At 41.5% G+C, this 12,826-nt stretch overlaps 1 protein-coding gene across 1 annotated transcript in view; it reads right to left on the bottom strand.

Annotated features, from left to right (window-relative positions):
* NELL1 (neural EGFL like 1) overlaps positions 1-12,826 on the bottom strand; it is a gene marked incomplete at its 5' end in the record, with an annotated part of 282,538 nt that overhangs the window by 235,438 nt on the left and 34,274 nt on the right. The window contains one exon of the mRNA XM_083862654.1: positions 8,809-8,979. Within this exon, the coding sequence (XP_083718780.1) occupies positions 8,809-8,979 (171 nt within the window). The remainder of the gene's footprint in view (positions 1-8,808; positions 8,980-12,826) is intronic.

Below are 12,826 nucleotides of genomic sequence, written 5' to 3'. Positions count from 1 at the left end.
GTTTAGTCTTGGTTGTTTGAAAAATAACACTACACTCTCCCCACAAATAACTAATTGGCCATGACTGGAGAGGTGGGTGAAACAGACAGTAAACATAGAACAAGCCATTATATTGGCTCTAAAATTAAATTTCGATGGAAACTGCCAGCAGACAGGCAGAGAAGCACTCTGCAGGGACAGCACAATTCTCACAACATCTGACACTCTGGGGAGGTGAAAGCCTGGCTCTGCTCAAGTCAGTGAGAGTTCTCACTACAGGCTGCACTGGGTTGTCCCCCACGGATGCTGCATGGCACATCTTTCAGACAAGCTTGAGGTAAAGTAGCTGGTGTGACAGAGAAAATGTCCAAGAAAAATCCCAAGTTGCATTAGTTGGCACAGTGGTGGTTATTAGTTACCTGCTTTCACTATTGATGTACTGAAGAGGATGCCACTAAAACTGCAGCCCAGTTAAGTAATTCAGTTTCCACTGATTCTTTCATTTGTTGCCTGGTCTCAGATATAAATTATAGGACTGGAAATGCCATGTTACCTTACTCCTGTGCTGAGGATCAAACCACCATCTTCCTCCATGTATCATTCCACTGGTAACACTTCATGTCATAAAAATATTTAAAGTGGAAGCAGATGCTAATATCTGGGGGTTTTTCCCCATTAAAAAAAACAAACTCCACGCCACCAAAAAGCTACACCAACCAGCCCACTAAACGCTTAACTGTGTAGAAATTGAATATTCCTCAACTGGCAGGAACAGCTCACCCTCTGAAGCACTGCCTGGCACCCCAGAGCCCCACCTGGGGTTCCCAAGCCTAGACACCACCTCTGAGCACCCCACATGGCCCCAGCCCCTCACACCCAAGGGACTGATCCTGCCCCTCAAGGGTGCTGTCAGTTTTCTGTCACCAAATCATGAAACAATGAGAACTGTCAGGTTTTGGGGTTTATTAAGGCAATCAAGCAGTCTCTACCTCTCTGCAGCCAACCTGAGGATTTTGTAAACACCGGATTCCTAAAATAATCAATTACCTTCTGGGTGACTGTGCTATACTGCCAAAGTGAGACACCTCAAGTGTTAAACCACAAAACTCTGGGCTGGTTTCACAGACCTCAGCAGGCTCAGCCCTGTTTGCTCAATCCCCACCACACTCAGGAGGTTTATCTTTTTGGAAAGGCTCTGTACTATTTAAAGACCCAGGTCTCAAGTCTGCTGTTGAATAGTTTAGAGGGGTTCTCACCTGCTCTGTGGCAAAGATCTAATAGTTTTTACAAAACTATTTAACTAGAATTATGCCATAATTTTCTCAATTCAGCACCAGTGTTATCCTGTGTGACTTGTAGTTCTTAACTCCAGAGTTAAGCTAACCACTCCAAGTGGAAGAGTTCATTTATTTCTTAGATCTCAGTTAATCTGCCTGGCTGGAGCAAGATAATTGTTTTTACAATCTGAAAGGAAAAAGCTCAAAACATTTGCTTTATCTGATTGACTCAAAGTACTATGATCACACCTCTGTCCATATGACTCCCACAACAACAAATAAAAAGAAAATAGAGCCAAGAAACAAGTTCTCCTGAAAAAAAAAATCATAGAAAAATATCAAGATACATTTCAAACTATGTAAGCTAAATTTTCAGAGATTTCTCTTGTAACCACACCAATTCAAAGACTTATTGCTTTTAACATTAAAAAAAATGTCTACAGATATATTGGACCAATAGATAAATACCTGAGAATTTGATAATACACCTAAATCACACTTTTTGGAAATTACTAAACCCTCTGAGGCTCACCAGTCTTGATTTAAGATCATTTCCTCTACCATTATCCATCCTCTCCCTGTGACACACCCAGAGCATGGAAATACAAGGAATGCAAGATGCCAATGGTAAAGCACAACACAATATTCCTGTCCTGGTGAAGCCCAACCTGCCCACCAACACTGACAGCTCACCAGAGAGCACCACAGGTCCCCAGTTCTGACTGGGAGAAAAAAAGGGGACCAAAACCAATAATGAGTTTATATTCAAGACTTTGCAGGTACCAAACTCTAGCTCCAGGGGTCCCTGAAGCTCTGCCCCCAGCTCCTGGGGAAGACCCTTAATCAAACTGCTGGAAAATGAGTTCTGCTCCTCTTCTACTGACACCAGCAGCACCTGGATCAGCTCCTGATGCAGATTCCATCTGAGCAGGGGCTCTGTGAGGTCTCCCTGCTGAAGATCAGCACTCAGGTACCTATACAAGGGATTTCTGCCTTCCAGGGGTGGTCCAGGTGTCGCCCTGATTTTTCAGCCTTCTGATATTTTTACATTTCTGTACTGGATTTCTCACACTTGTAACATAAAGACTAATGTTCTATAAATAATACATTCCTTTCCAGGGGGAAGGACAATTTGATGGACTTCTGGTTTGACCAGTGGGGTTAAAGAGGTGTTAACCTCATTCCCCAATCACTGATCAAAGTCCAAACCCTATTTAAACCCTAAACCCAAATGAACTGCCGCCTTCTTTCTTGTCTCACAGCCTGACAGGTGAGTGTGGTTTTTTTGTGTCCATCTAATAACATCAAGGAGCTAAGGCAGACACAGATATGGATTGTCACCAGTTTTTCCCCTAATACCTTTTCATAAATACTCATGCATTCTCACAGTTCTCCCAAGGAGTTCAAATTATTTTTTGGGGGATTAAAAAAATAAAATTTCATCATAATTGGGGACTGGATTAAAACATTCAGTCTCTGGTCACACCCATACTACCACTCTGCTGATGCATTAGCTATTCAGTGAAAAACCCTGGCTATTTAAAAGCTTCCTTAAAAGGGCCATAAAGCTGACTGTATCCTCAGCATTTTCTTGCAGTTAACTGCAATGATAGAGACTGATGGCAGCTGATGTGCTGTGCCAGCTGGAGATGTCTCCCTGAACATTTTACAGCCTTTCTGCCAAACAAAAGGGAAAACTGGCATGTGAAAATTAACTTCCAGTCCACGGCGCCACAGATCTGAAGTTGGGTGCACCCATGATGCACAATTACACCACCACAAAACCATTTCTCTGGCAGCTTCTGCCACAGCTTGGAGAGCAGAGGAGCAATCTGGGTCACAAACTCATATTCAAATTACCCAACTGCACAGCACTGCCACCACACCACTCTCCCTCTCAGGAGAAAGCGTTTTACAGTAACCAAAGCAGCAAATGCCTCTTCTAAATACATCCCTTAGTCTTCTTTAAATTTATTACACTTTAAATAAAGTCACAGAACTTTGTTTAGATCTGTGGAAAACCTCAGGTTGGCAGCCAGAATATCTTATTTATAAGAACTCAGAGGTCTTGGATTCCCATATTTGGAGGATGTTACTTTAATTTATTTATTTTTCCAATTAAAAAGTTCTCACTGCTCATGCATTTTTTATTCCCTAATGCGCTGTTCCAACATAAAAGAAGCAGACAACATGTTTTTTCAGTTGGAGACTACTTCCAAGCCTGCTCCAGTTTTATAATCTATTCTCTTATGCTCATACCAACCCCCTCCATCAAACAACTGAGAGTGTCCATCAAAATCACCAGCTGTATTCGCAGCAAAAGGCACTCCAGCACGGATTTTCACTGGAAGAACATTAATTTTTTCATCAAAGCACCCACCCTCCTCTCCCCTTCTATGCCCACAGAGTTCAAGGAAAGGAATATGGATACTCTCTGAATAGGTGAGTACCTCTGTAGCAATATGGCTGATGATAAATAAAACAACAGGAAAAAAAAAATAAAATAAAAACCACACAAAAAAAGAGCCAAAAAATTAAAAGAACCCCACCCTTCAGGCTTGCAATCCAAATTAATCAGCTACACTGAGAACAACTTGGAATTTCTATTTTGCAGATGAATTGTCAATAAATATACTTTGATACAGTACTTGCCATCTCCTAAATTATAAGCTCCATGATATTCCCTCGCTCCTCTCAACACCATTAAATGCAACATACTTCTGTGCTGTTGCTGCTGTCCTAAGGGACAAGCATCCCAGTGGGCAGGCAGGTGCCATGGGAAACAACACAGGCTCTACAAGTTGGAACTAATTCCCAGAGAAGACAAACATCAGATCCTGTAGTGTTGGAGTCCAGGGCATCCCTTGGGTCGCCCTGGAAGGTCACAGACCCCAGCAGATCTGTACAGGGTTGGAGATCTGTACAGGGGGGTGGCACACCCTGGCGCAGAGCCCAGGGGGACACAGGCTTTGACTTCAGCCCATGGGAAAAACTTCCAATATTGAAAGAAGAATTGCAAGTCACAGCAAGCATGAAAAACAGTAGTTTAGTATAGCACAGAGTGGGAAATTGTAGAGGTTTGGGTTTTTAGAATGGAGGTGAATTGGGGCAGATGGAGGATTTAGGGCAGTGCCCTGGGTTCTTCTTGCTCCTCCTTGGCCTCCATCTTCTGCAGTGATGGTGGCACAAAGTAGTTCAAGGGGATTGGGTCAGAGTAAAGGTGACCTTTTTAGTGTAAGTAAAAGGTATTGGCATGTAATTGTAAATAATAGACATGTAATTATCTAAGAGGACAGAGATGCCCCATCTAGGGGGAGTCATCTCATGTCCTCATCACTGTTCAGACCTTGGCTGGGCACAGAGAAAATTGTGAGATATGAAATAATGAACAACATGAGAAACCTTGAAAAACAAGACCTTGAAGACTGCTTCTTTCTTGCAACCAGGGCTTTCTTTCAGTGGGCAATAGACTCTCAACCACCTGAATCTCGGATGATATAAACCCGAGACTGTACGACTTGGCAGCCTCTTGGGGCTGCAAATCTCCTGACAGCACAGGTATGAACAGAGGTCCCATCTGGGAAAAAGCATGGCAGAGTTAATTTGATCACAAATACATTATATATAAATATCTATTAGTACTACTGGTTATTTAAGGACAATGATGCAGCTGCTGTAGCTGAATGTAAGCATCCACCAGAAAATCCCCGACAATCCCTTTCTGCCTAGAGCAAGGAAGCACAGAACCAACCAAAAGCAGGAAAGATCATTTCCGTGTCTCTTTGAGCACAGGTTTTACTTGTGCATCAGTAGTGCATTTATAATTAACGCAGTCCTTTCATTTTTCTAAGCTCTCAGAACATTACTAGAATGTTAAAAGCATGTTAGCAAGTGCACCCATGGCTTCTTATGTCAGTTTTCTGAGATACATCCCTGACTAGAGTTTATTGTCCAGGCCCAGCGCAAAAGCTCTTCAAGTCAGTAAAGAGAGTCCAGTGACATTCAACAGGTTTCCAGTCTGGATTTTCAGGTATCTCTTTTCTCTCCCATGAAAATGGGCTGAGAAATTTGGGGCTGTTCAGCCTTGAGAAGGCTCCTTGCTCAGAAGGCCTTCCAGCACCTAGAGGGGCCAAAAGAGAGCTAGAGAGGGAATTTGGATGAGGAAACAAAGTGATAGGACAAGGGAAAACAGCTTCAAATTGAAGTGGGTGGGTTTAGATCAGATAATAGGAAGAAATTCTTCCCTGTGAGGGTGCTAAGGCACTGGCACAGGGTGTCCAGAGAAGCTGTGGCTGCCCCTGGATCCCTGGAAGTGTCCAAGGCCAGGCTGGACAGGGCTTGGAGCAGCCTGGGACAGTGGAAGATGTCCCTGCCCATGGCAAGTGACTGGAACAAGATCATTTTTCAAGTCCCTTCCAACCCAAATCATTCCACGATTGCTGAGTCAGCAGCTCCAAGCTCTAACATCAAACTGAGCTACAATTCCCACTCCTTGCTCTTGAAGGAGCACTAAAAGGAGCCAGTGAGATGCAGCAGGAGGTGATTTCAAAAGGACTTTGACACACATGCTTCCCCCCCATATGACATCTCATTAGAACAGAGACAATTGCACTGGTTCAGAGGTGATGCTTTAAAGCACTCCAGGTCTTTGCCAGCCCCCAAGAACTTTTCCCCAGCCTACCCAGGTCTGAAAAACAAAGCTGACTTTGAATTCAATCCAAAAGGTAATCAAGTACAAATGTCAAAGCAATTTTACAAATCAGAGTAATGTGGGTGATAGGGCTGGGAAGAGATAAAGTAGATTTGACTATCTGTTTACAAATTAAAAGCTTCTTCTCCAATGCCTTCTGATCAACTGCACCTCTTGGAGGCCAGAGCCTAGTTTTGGGTATCACAGTATGAATCACGTAGCAAATCCAGGTTGTGACTGGGTATTTTCCCAGTGCAAACACTTGCACTGCACTCTGAGGTACAGATTAACTTTGCTAACACTGCATTCACAAATCCTTTGCTCACAATAGCCTTCCAAATATATAACACATTAGCACAGCCCCAAATAAAAGGAAGTAATGCATTTATGCAAATTCAGGCACATCTGTGAGGAAGTGATGTTGCAAACCCCTAAAGAAATACAGCAGGAATTCAAGGCATTCATTTTGGCAATCATTTTTTTTTCTCTTTTCCCTTTTTGTTTTGCTGGCAAAAAGGGTTAGCAAAAAACTGAGAACTTCTTTAACTAGATAGGTACACAGGAAGCAATTTTTTTTTTTTTTTTTTTCTTGTTTTGCTGACACCAAACCTCTGCAGGAGGTGCGTCAGGTGAACATACTGACTGCACTTATATCCTGTTTCCTCTTGTTCATTCCTGTCTGCAGGAGCATCACTTCTCATTGTCCTGAACTCAGCTGAGAGCCAGACTCCACTTCGGCCTAAAACAGTGACAGTCACACAAAGTCCACAGCTCCTCACCCTGGACACTGTCCACACTTCTAGCTGCAGCTTCCCTAACACTAACATGGAGAAGGCCTAGGGTTTTCAGCAGTGCTCAAAGTACCCCTCATTGACTTGCTCTTCATTTTCACAGCTCCAAAATTTATTTCCCTGTCATAAGAAAGTGCCAAGAAGAACAAGATATTGAGTCCCTTTCCGAGTGCAAAGGGTTAAGATATAATCAAACTAACACCAGCATTCACAAAATTCTCTAATTAACTGAGCAGTGATGCCACAACTGACTCAGGAACTTAGAGACTTCCTTTTTTTCCCCTCCCTCTCATTTAAACTTCTACTATGATCTGTCCTTAAGTCATGCTTTCAGAACTATTCCCATTACTCTTCCACAGGAGTTGTCACAAAACACCACAATACAGAACCAAATAGAGACATCTCAGTATGGATTTATGCTGGGAGCAACCTCAGGATGTTCCACCTTAAGGGATGTTGGTGAGATGGATCAGCCCTGCTGGGGGCTACCTGACAGGGATGGCTGGACATATTTGTCACCTCACATGACAGCACAGCCCATTCCATAATTGTATTTATCTATTTCTGCCTGTTACTGTAAAGAAAATCAGGTCACAGCCACAACTCTGTGCAGTTCTCCTGTCCCTGGATAGAATTCTGCACCAGGCAGTTGTTTTGTGTTGTCTTCATTTCACATTTGGTGCAAGAAAGCAGCCAGCTAAACAATCTGCTAAAAGAAGGTCTTCCCAAAACACATTTGCTGTTCATAAAAAAAAAATACATATATATCAAAGTAGATAACGAAGAACCTGTCCCAAAATCCAGTATGTCAGTAAACAAATAAACAAAAAAATCTGTTGAAAGCAAAGAAATAGCATAACAGATAAATAATGGGAACAGAAATAAATCAAATTACTGAAATGAAGAGAATCTTCACAAACTGCAGATTTCATGCCTCGATGAAATTAAAATTACTCTCAGCATTTAATTGCTTCTAAGGTCCAAATAAGGTCCAATAAGCAATATTCCTTCAGATTGGATTTTTCAGTAGTTAATGGAGTTGCAGAAAATGGTTGTAACATTCCTCCTCTCAAAACAGTATCTCATAATTACTTGGGTCAAAAATTCAAACTTTTTCAAATGTTCCAGTAACTGCATACTCCGATAATACTCATCTAACTTTATTCTGCCTGTCTGAACAAAATGAAGACTTCCAAAAAAAGTATCTGCTATCATCGCCCAATCCATTTAAGTGCCATGATACCAAAATGCAAATGCTGATCTTCTCACTGAACATGAAGGATATTTTTTCCTTCATTCATTTCAGTGCAAAAAGGTACAAAAGTAATGGTTTTTTTTCCCTTATTCATAAAAACTATTATGAAAGTCCCATTTTCAAGCTCTCTGAATTTCCTCATCAGCCTCTTAAGTCTTAAGCCTACAATACATTGTGAGATCAAGTCCCAAAAGCAAGAGAGATTCTAGGTTTGCTGGTTTTCACTCCCTGAAATCCTGGCAACATTCCACCTCGCAGCCTTCACAACCAACTTTTATGGGAAAAGACAAAACACCCTTCAGAAAATAAAAAGCACTGGTTCCAGTCATGCAAAATGAAGTTCCCAGGTTTCTCAGAAGTTTCTAAATGGACCAGCACATGGAAAAATCAGTGAAAACTACATTGTCTGATAATGTAAGATAAAATGAAAGCATCTCTGATGCATCTATCTGTTCCTCAAGTTCCCAGGTATGCTGAGTGAAGCAGTTCACAGCAGAACAGACTGCATCCCACCCATCCATCACACTTAAATGCAATCACTGGCAAACATAACATCCAGCTACTGCCTAAACCACAGAGATGCATTAAATACTCCCCCATCAGCAATCAGCCTTTTCCACATTTGTTCATAATCACAATGAATTGTTCCACTTTAATACTTTGTTTTCCTTCTCTTATCCCACGGCACTTTAGCGTGCTTCTCGATGAGGCGTTTATAGGAAAAAAAAAATAAAAATCACCTTTAAAAAGCATTCTCTGGTTATGGGGAATGAAAATGGTAAAGAAAGGCAAGTTTGCAGAATGTCTTTGCTTTACCTGTTGCAGTCCACGTGGAGCAGAAGGTGGGATGCACTGAGTGACAGGGCGAGCTTGTGCCACTGCCCATCGGCCAGGCGGTATGGGAACACCTCCGTCCTTGTCTTTCCACCAAACCTGTAGTGGAACCTCAGCTCATCCCGCAGGCCACTGCTCTCCAGCTCAAAATAGCTGCAGGGAAAACACCGGGAAGAATCAGTTCCACTTCTTTAAGGCAGCACCACAATCCAAAGAGGTTACTCAGCATGCATTAGCCGCTAATTAATTTTTTTTGAAAGGAGTAGAGAGATGAGGCTATACATTCAGAGCAGTACAGAACCAGCAGTACTAATGACATGAGAACAGCTCAAAGTACCAGTCCTGGGCTCCTCCTGAAGTCCTCTTTTCACCTATAGGAAATTACAAGAAACCAAGCCTCACTCTTTTCACCAAAATATTTCATATGACTGCAGGCTTTGTAAGAAATTGAAAAATAAAGAACGGTACATATATCACTACTACAAACAAATATAAAGCCATTAAGGTAAGAAACCACCAGGTAATCATTAAATTTGTATTTACTACTTGCAAATCCAGTTAAAGAAAACCACAGGTGTTTATTTTTAGGACTCCCCTACATGCATTTGTGCTTAACTCATTTTCTGACTTTTATTGTTGCTGCTGTGATTGTTCAGCTCTACAATGAAAGGACAAAACCTCCTGGCTGGATCAGGTGTCTCCACATCTGGCATAAACCATCCAACAACCAAAATCTTCCTACAAAAAAATGTCAAAACCTGTCAGACTCACAGGAGAGCTAACCAAGTGTGGCCATTTACTGGCCTCACAGGGCTGTGGGGGGAGCCAGTTCTTTCTCTAGGATGAATTTATTTACACTGACAGTGTAAATAGTGAAGACTTCTCTTGGACCTCACCAAGTATTTGCATCATTATCACATCTGTTTCCTGCTAAAATGAAGCTGTGTGTACAGAAAGAGATAATGCAGAGCTCCTCTTATAGTAGAAATAGCTCTGCAAGAAAGTGAAGATGTCAGATTGTCCAGATAGTCCTTTGCCCCATCTACCTCCACAGTGTTTTGTTTTTCCCTATTGGCCAACAGCAATTTAACATGGCATTTGAGAGATAGGTGTTGATTTGGGGCAGAGTGGGAAAAACTACAATAATGAAATCCACTTCCAAAAAATAAAAGCAACATAAACCAATAAATATTGGAGAGCCAATTTTCATTTTCCCATCAGCCTATTACACAGCTAGGCAGGACACAGGCCCTAACAGCCTGTGAGCACAAACATTACTTGGGGGCTGTGCACTTCTTCAGGATTAGATTTTACCAATGAAGCTGAGAGTTTCCAACACGACTGGGAAGCAGAGTTTCTTAGGAGGAAACTTGGGTGATAAAACACCAGCTGGAAACGTGTGCAAGACATCACAACGGGCTGGGAAGGGGAACACAATCACCAAAAGTGAAATTCAAGCCCTCCTCCATCCTGCCAATGCCTTGTCATGGTATTTTGCATGCAACATAAAAGCATTACTGGGTCACATGAACCAAAGGCTCGAGTGACAAAGTAAAAAACACAAGGAGGGAAAGGTAAAACCAAAACTGGATAAAAACACAGCAGGCATAGGTACAAACAAAATACATGCACTACAGAGTGGGAAAAAAATATCAGGTGGATGTTGTGAAGGAATAGGCACAAGGAGGGCAGAGAAAGAGCGGTTTTCTAAAGAGTAGAGCAGAATGTTGATTAACTACAGCCAGCACCCATTAAAACACCTAAATTACATTCACACAAAATCTGAAGAGTTATTATTTTGATGCTCAGTAACAACATAGTGAATATCCAGAAGATACTGCTGCTGGTGTTCCCAAGCCAGAAAAGCACTAGGACAAGTACTGTCAGTGATGCCACACTTAAACATTTTGTCATTTCCATCTGCTGTTACAGCACTAAAGGAAGTGAGACAAAAAACTAACTAAATAAATAAATGAGGGAGAAGTACATAACATTCTAGTCCCTCACACATAATGTGTGTGTATACATATATGTATAGATATAGAGATATATGGTTGATGACAGAGGCTTAAGAGCCCAAAAACAATTCAATCTCCTGTTGCAGGAAGCAAATTGCTTCCTGAGGTCATTCCTCATCATCTCCAATAGCCACAGAGCTGATCACTCACCACACAATGATTTTTTTGTTAATGCAAATGCAACAGTACAGCCCTGGAAAGGTCACTCAGATACTGCACTTAATCACATCTGTGCTCTATTATTTGTACAGCACAGGGAATTGCAAAGCCTCTCACTTGACAAGCTTTAGTGTCAATAGTTACCTCAGGACTGAGAACAGCTTGCTGCTTTAGGCATCAAGCTTGTTGTCAATCTCCTGGCTAATTTATATAGTACAAAACAGATTACTTAAAATTTCCTGTAATAGCAAGTGCTAGCATTTTTAGGTATGTGCACCCAATGCAGCACGTGCCACAGGACTGCATTGAACACCAGGTTTTACCTCTTCAGTGGAAAAGGAGGGTGGCAGCAGGAAAATTCTGCAGCTATTCTTCACCACCCTTCAACAGTTACACTCAGAGAAGCATCAGTGAACAGCAGCCAACAAAATCCCAAGAGTAGAAACTAGCTGGGTTACCCCAAAACATCTCTCTCTCATTAAAAAAAAAACAAAAGTCAATGTAAACTAACACTCCTGCACTGATTTCTGCCTTTTTTTTTTTTTTTTTTTTTTTTTTAAGATGCAGAAATTCACACGGAGACCTTGATTACACAAACACTTCATGATGTTCTCAGTTCAGGAGTCATCCTTTCTCTACCAGAATATAAGACATGTGCAAACAGCTTTCTCAGCAGCAAACATCTTTTCTTTCCTCCTTCCACCAGACTCGGGGGGAAAGAAGCCTCTTCCAAAGCAGTGACACAAAGGCCATTCACTCCTGGAAGTAAGCGCACCTGCTCTGTTTCAGAGTTCTAACCTGCAAATTGGGGAGTGGAAGACAAATGAGGGGAAAAACAGACTCAGGCAAGTAATCATCAACCAGTGAGAAAATAATTAGTAAAGCCATAGGAAATAAATGGATTTTTTTTTTCTTTTTAAATTGCTATCTCATCTTCAATTTCAAATGCCACTGTGCAATTTTTTAGCTACGATAAAACAACGGGTAAAAATGGGGAGGGGGGAAATTAATAGAAGTTATCATACAAGAGGCAGGAAAATGAACTGATCTCTGACAGGTGTTTTGAAGGTACTTCCTTCAAAAGCATTTTGTCAGGAGCTAAAAGAAAACATAAGACTGGGACGAAACAGGCTTCCTGAAAAGATTGCAGCATCTGGGGCCATCTGAGTATATGTTTTATAATTCAGTGTGAAAGCTTTCAATGCTGCCATGAAATCCCTCCCAAAAGCCCAAGAGGGAGATCCCCAAGTGTTGTGCCAATCTCTGATTCTGCAGCACATCTGCAGGAAGCCTGTGTCAGCCTGTCCTCCAGCCTGCCACCCTCCTGCAGACCTTCTTCAAGGAAGAAAGGTGTGAGACAATAATCTCCTTGTCAGCTTCTCAGCACTCAGAGTGATGGTTTCTTCTTTCATTTGTTACTTCTCAGCAACAATTTATACTTTCATGTCTTTTAAGTGAGGCATGATCAGAAGCTGATGTGTATTTTGAGAGATGAAGTTCTCAGAACACATATATTATGAAAGCTTGTTGGTTTTTTTTTATGGAACAGCAGTGCTATTTGACCTTAGCTGAAATTCTCCCAACTAGTAGAATTTCCCTATTTGATAAGCATGTAAATTACTGCTGGCTTCTTTTGTACAATTATAGAATTCAAATGCTTTTTATAGGTCTATCTGCAGTCTCTCATTCAAATCCCAATGTGTAAGAGAAAAACATTGCTAAATTCAGACTGATTTTATGCACATCAAAAAAAGCTGGGATATTTTAAGGTCATGCAGTGTGCTTTCCAGAAGGACAGTATTATTCCACAATTGATCCAAGAT

The sequence above is a fragment of the Zosterops lateralis genome (genome assembly GCF_965231275.1).
Source record: "Zosterops lateralis genome assembly, chromosome: 6".
Lineage (NCBI taxonomy): Eukaryota > Metazoa > Chordata > Aves > Passeriformes > Zosteropidae > Zosterops > Zosterops lateralis.
Note: the sequence above shows the minus strand (reverse complement) of the source record. Positions and strands in the feature narration are given on the sequence as shown.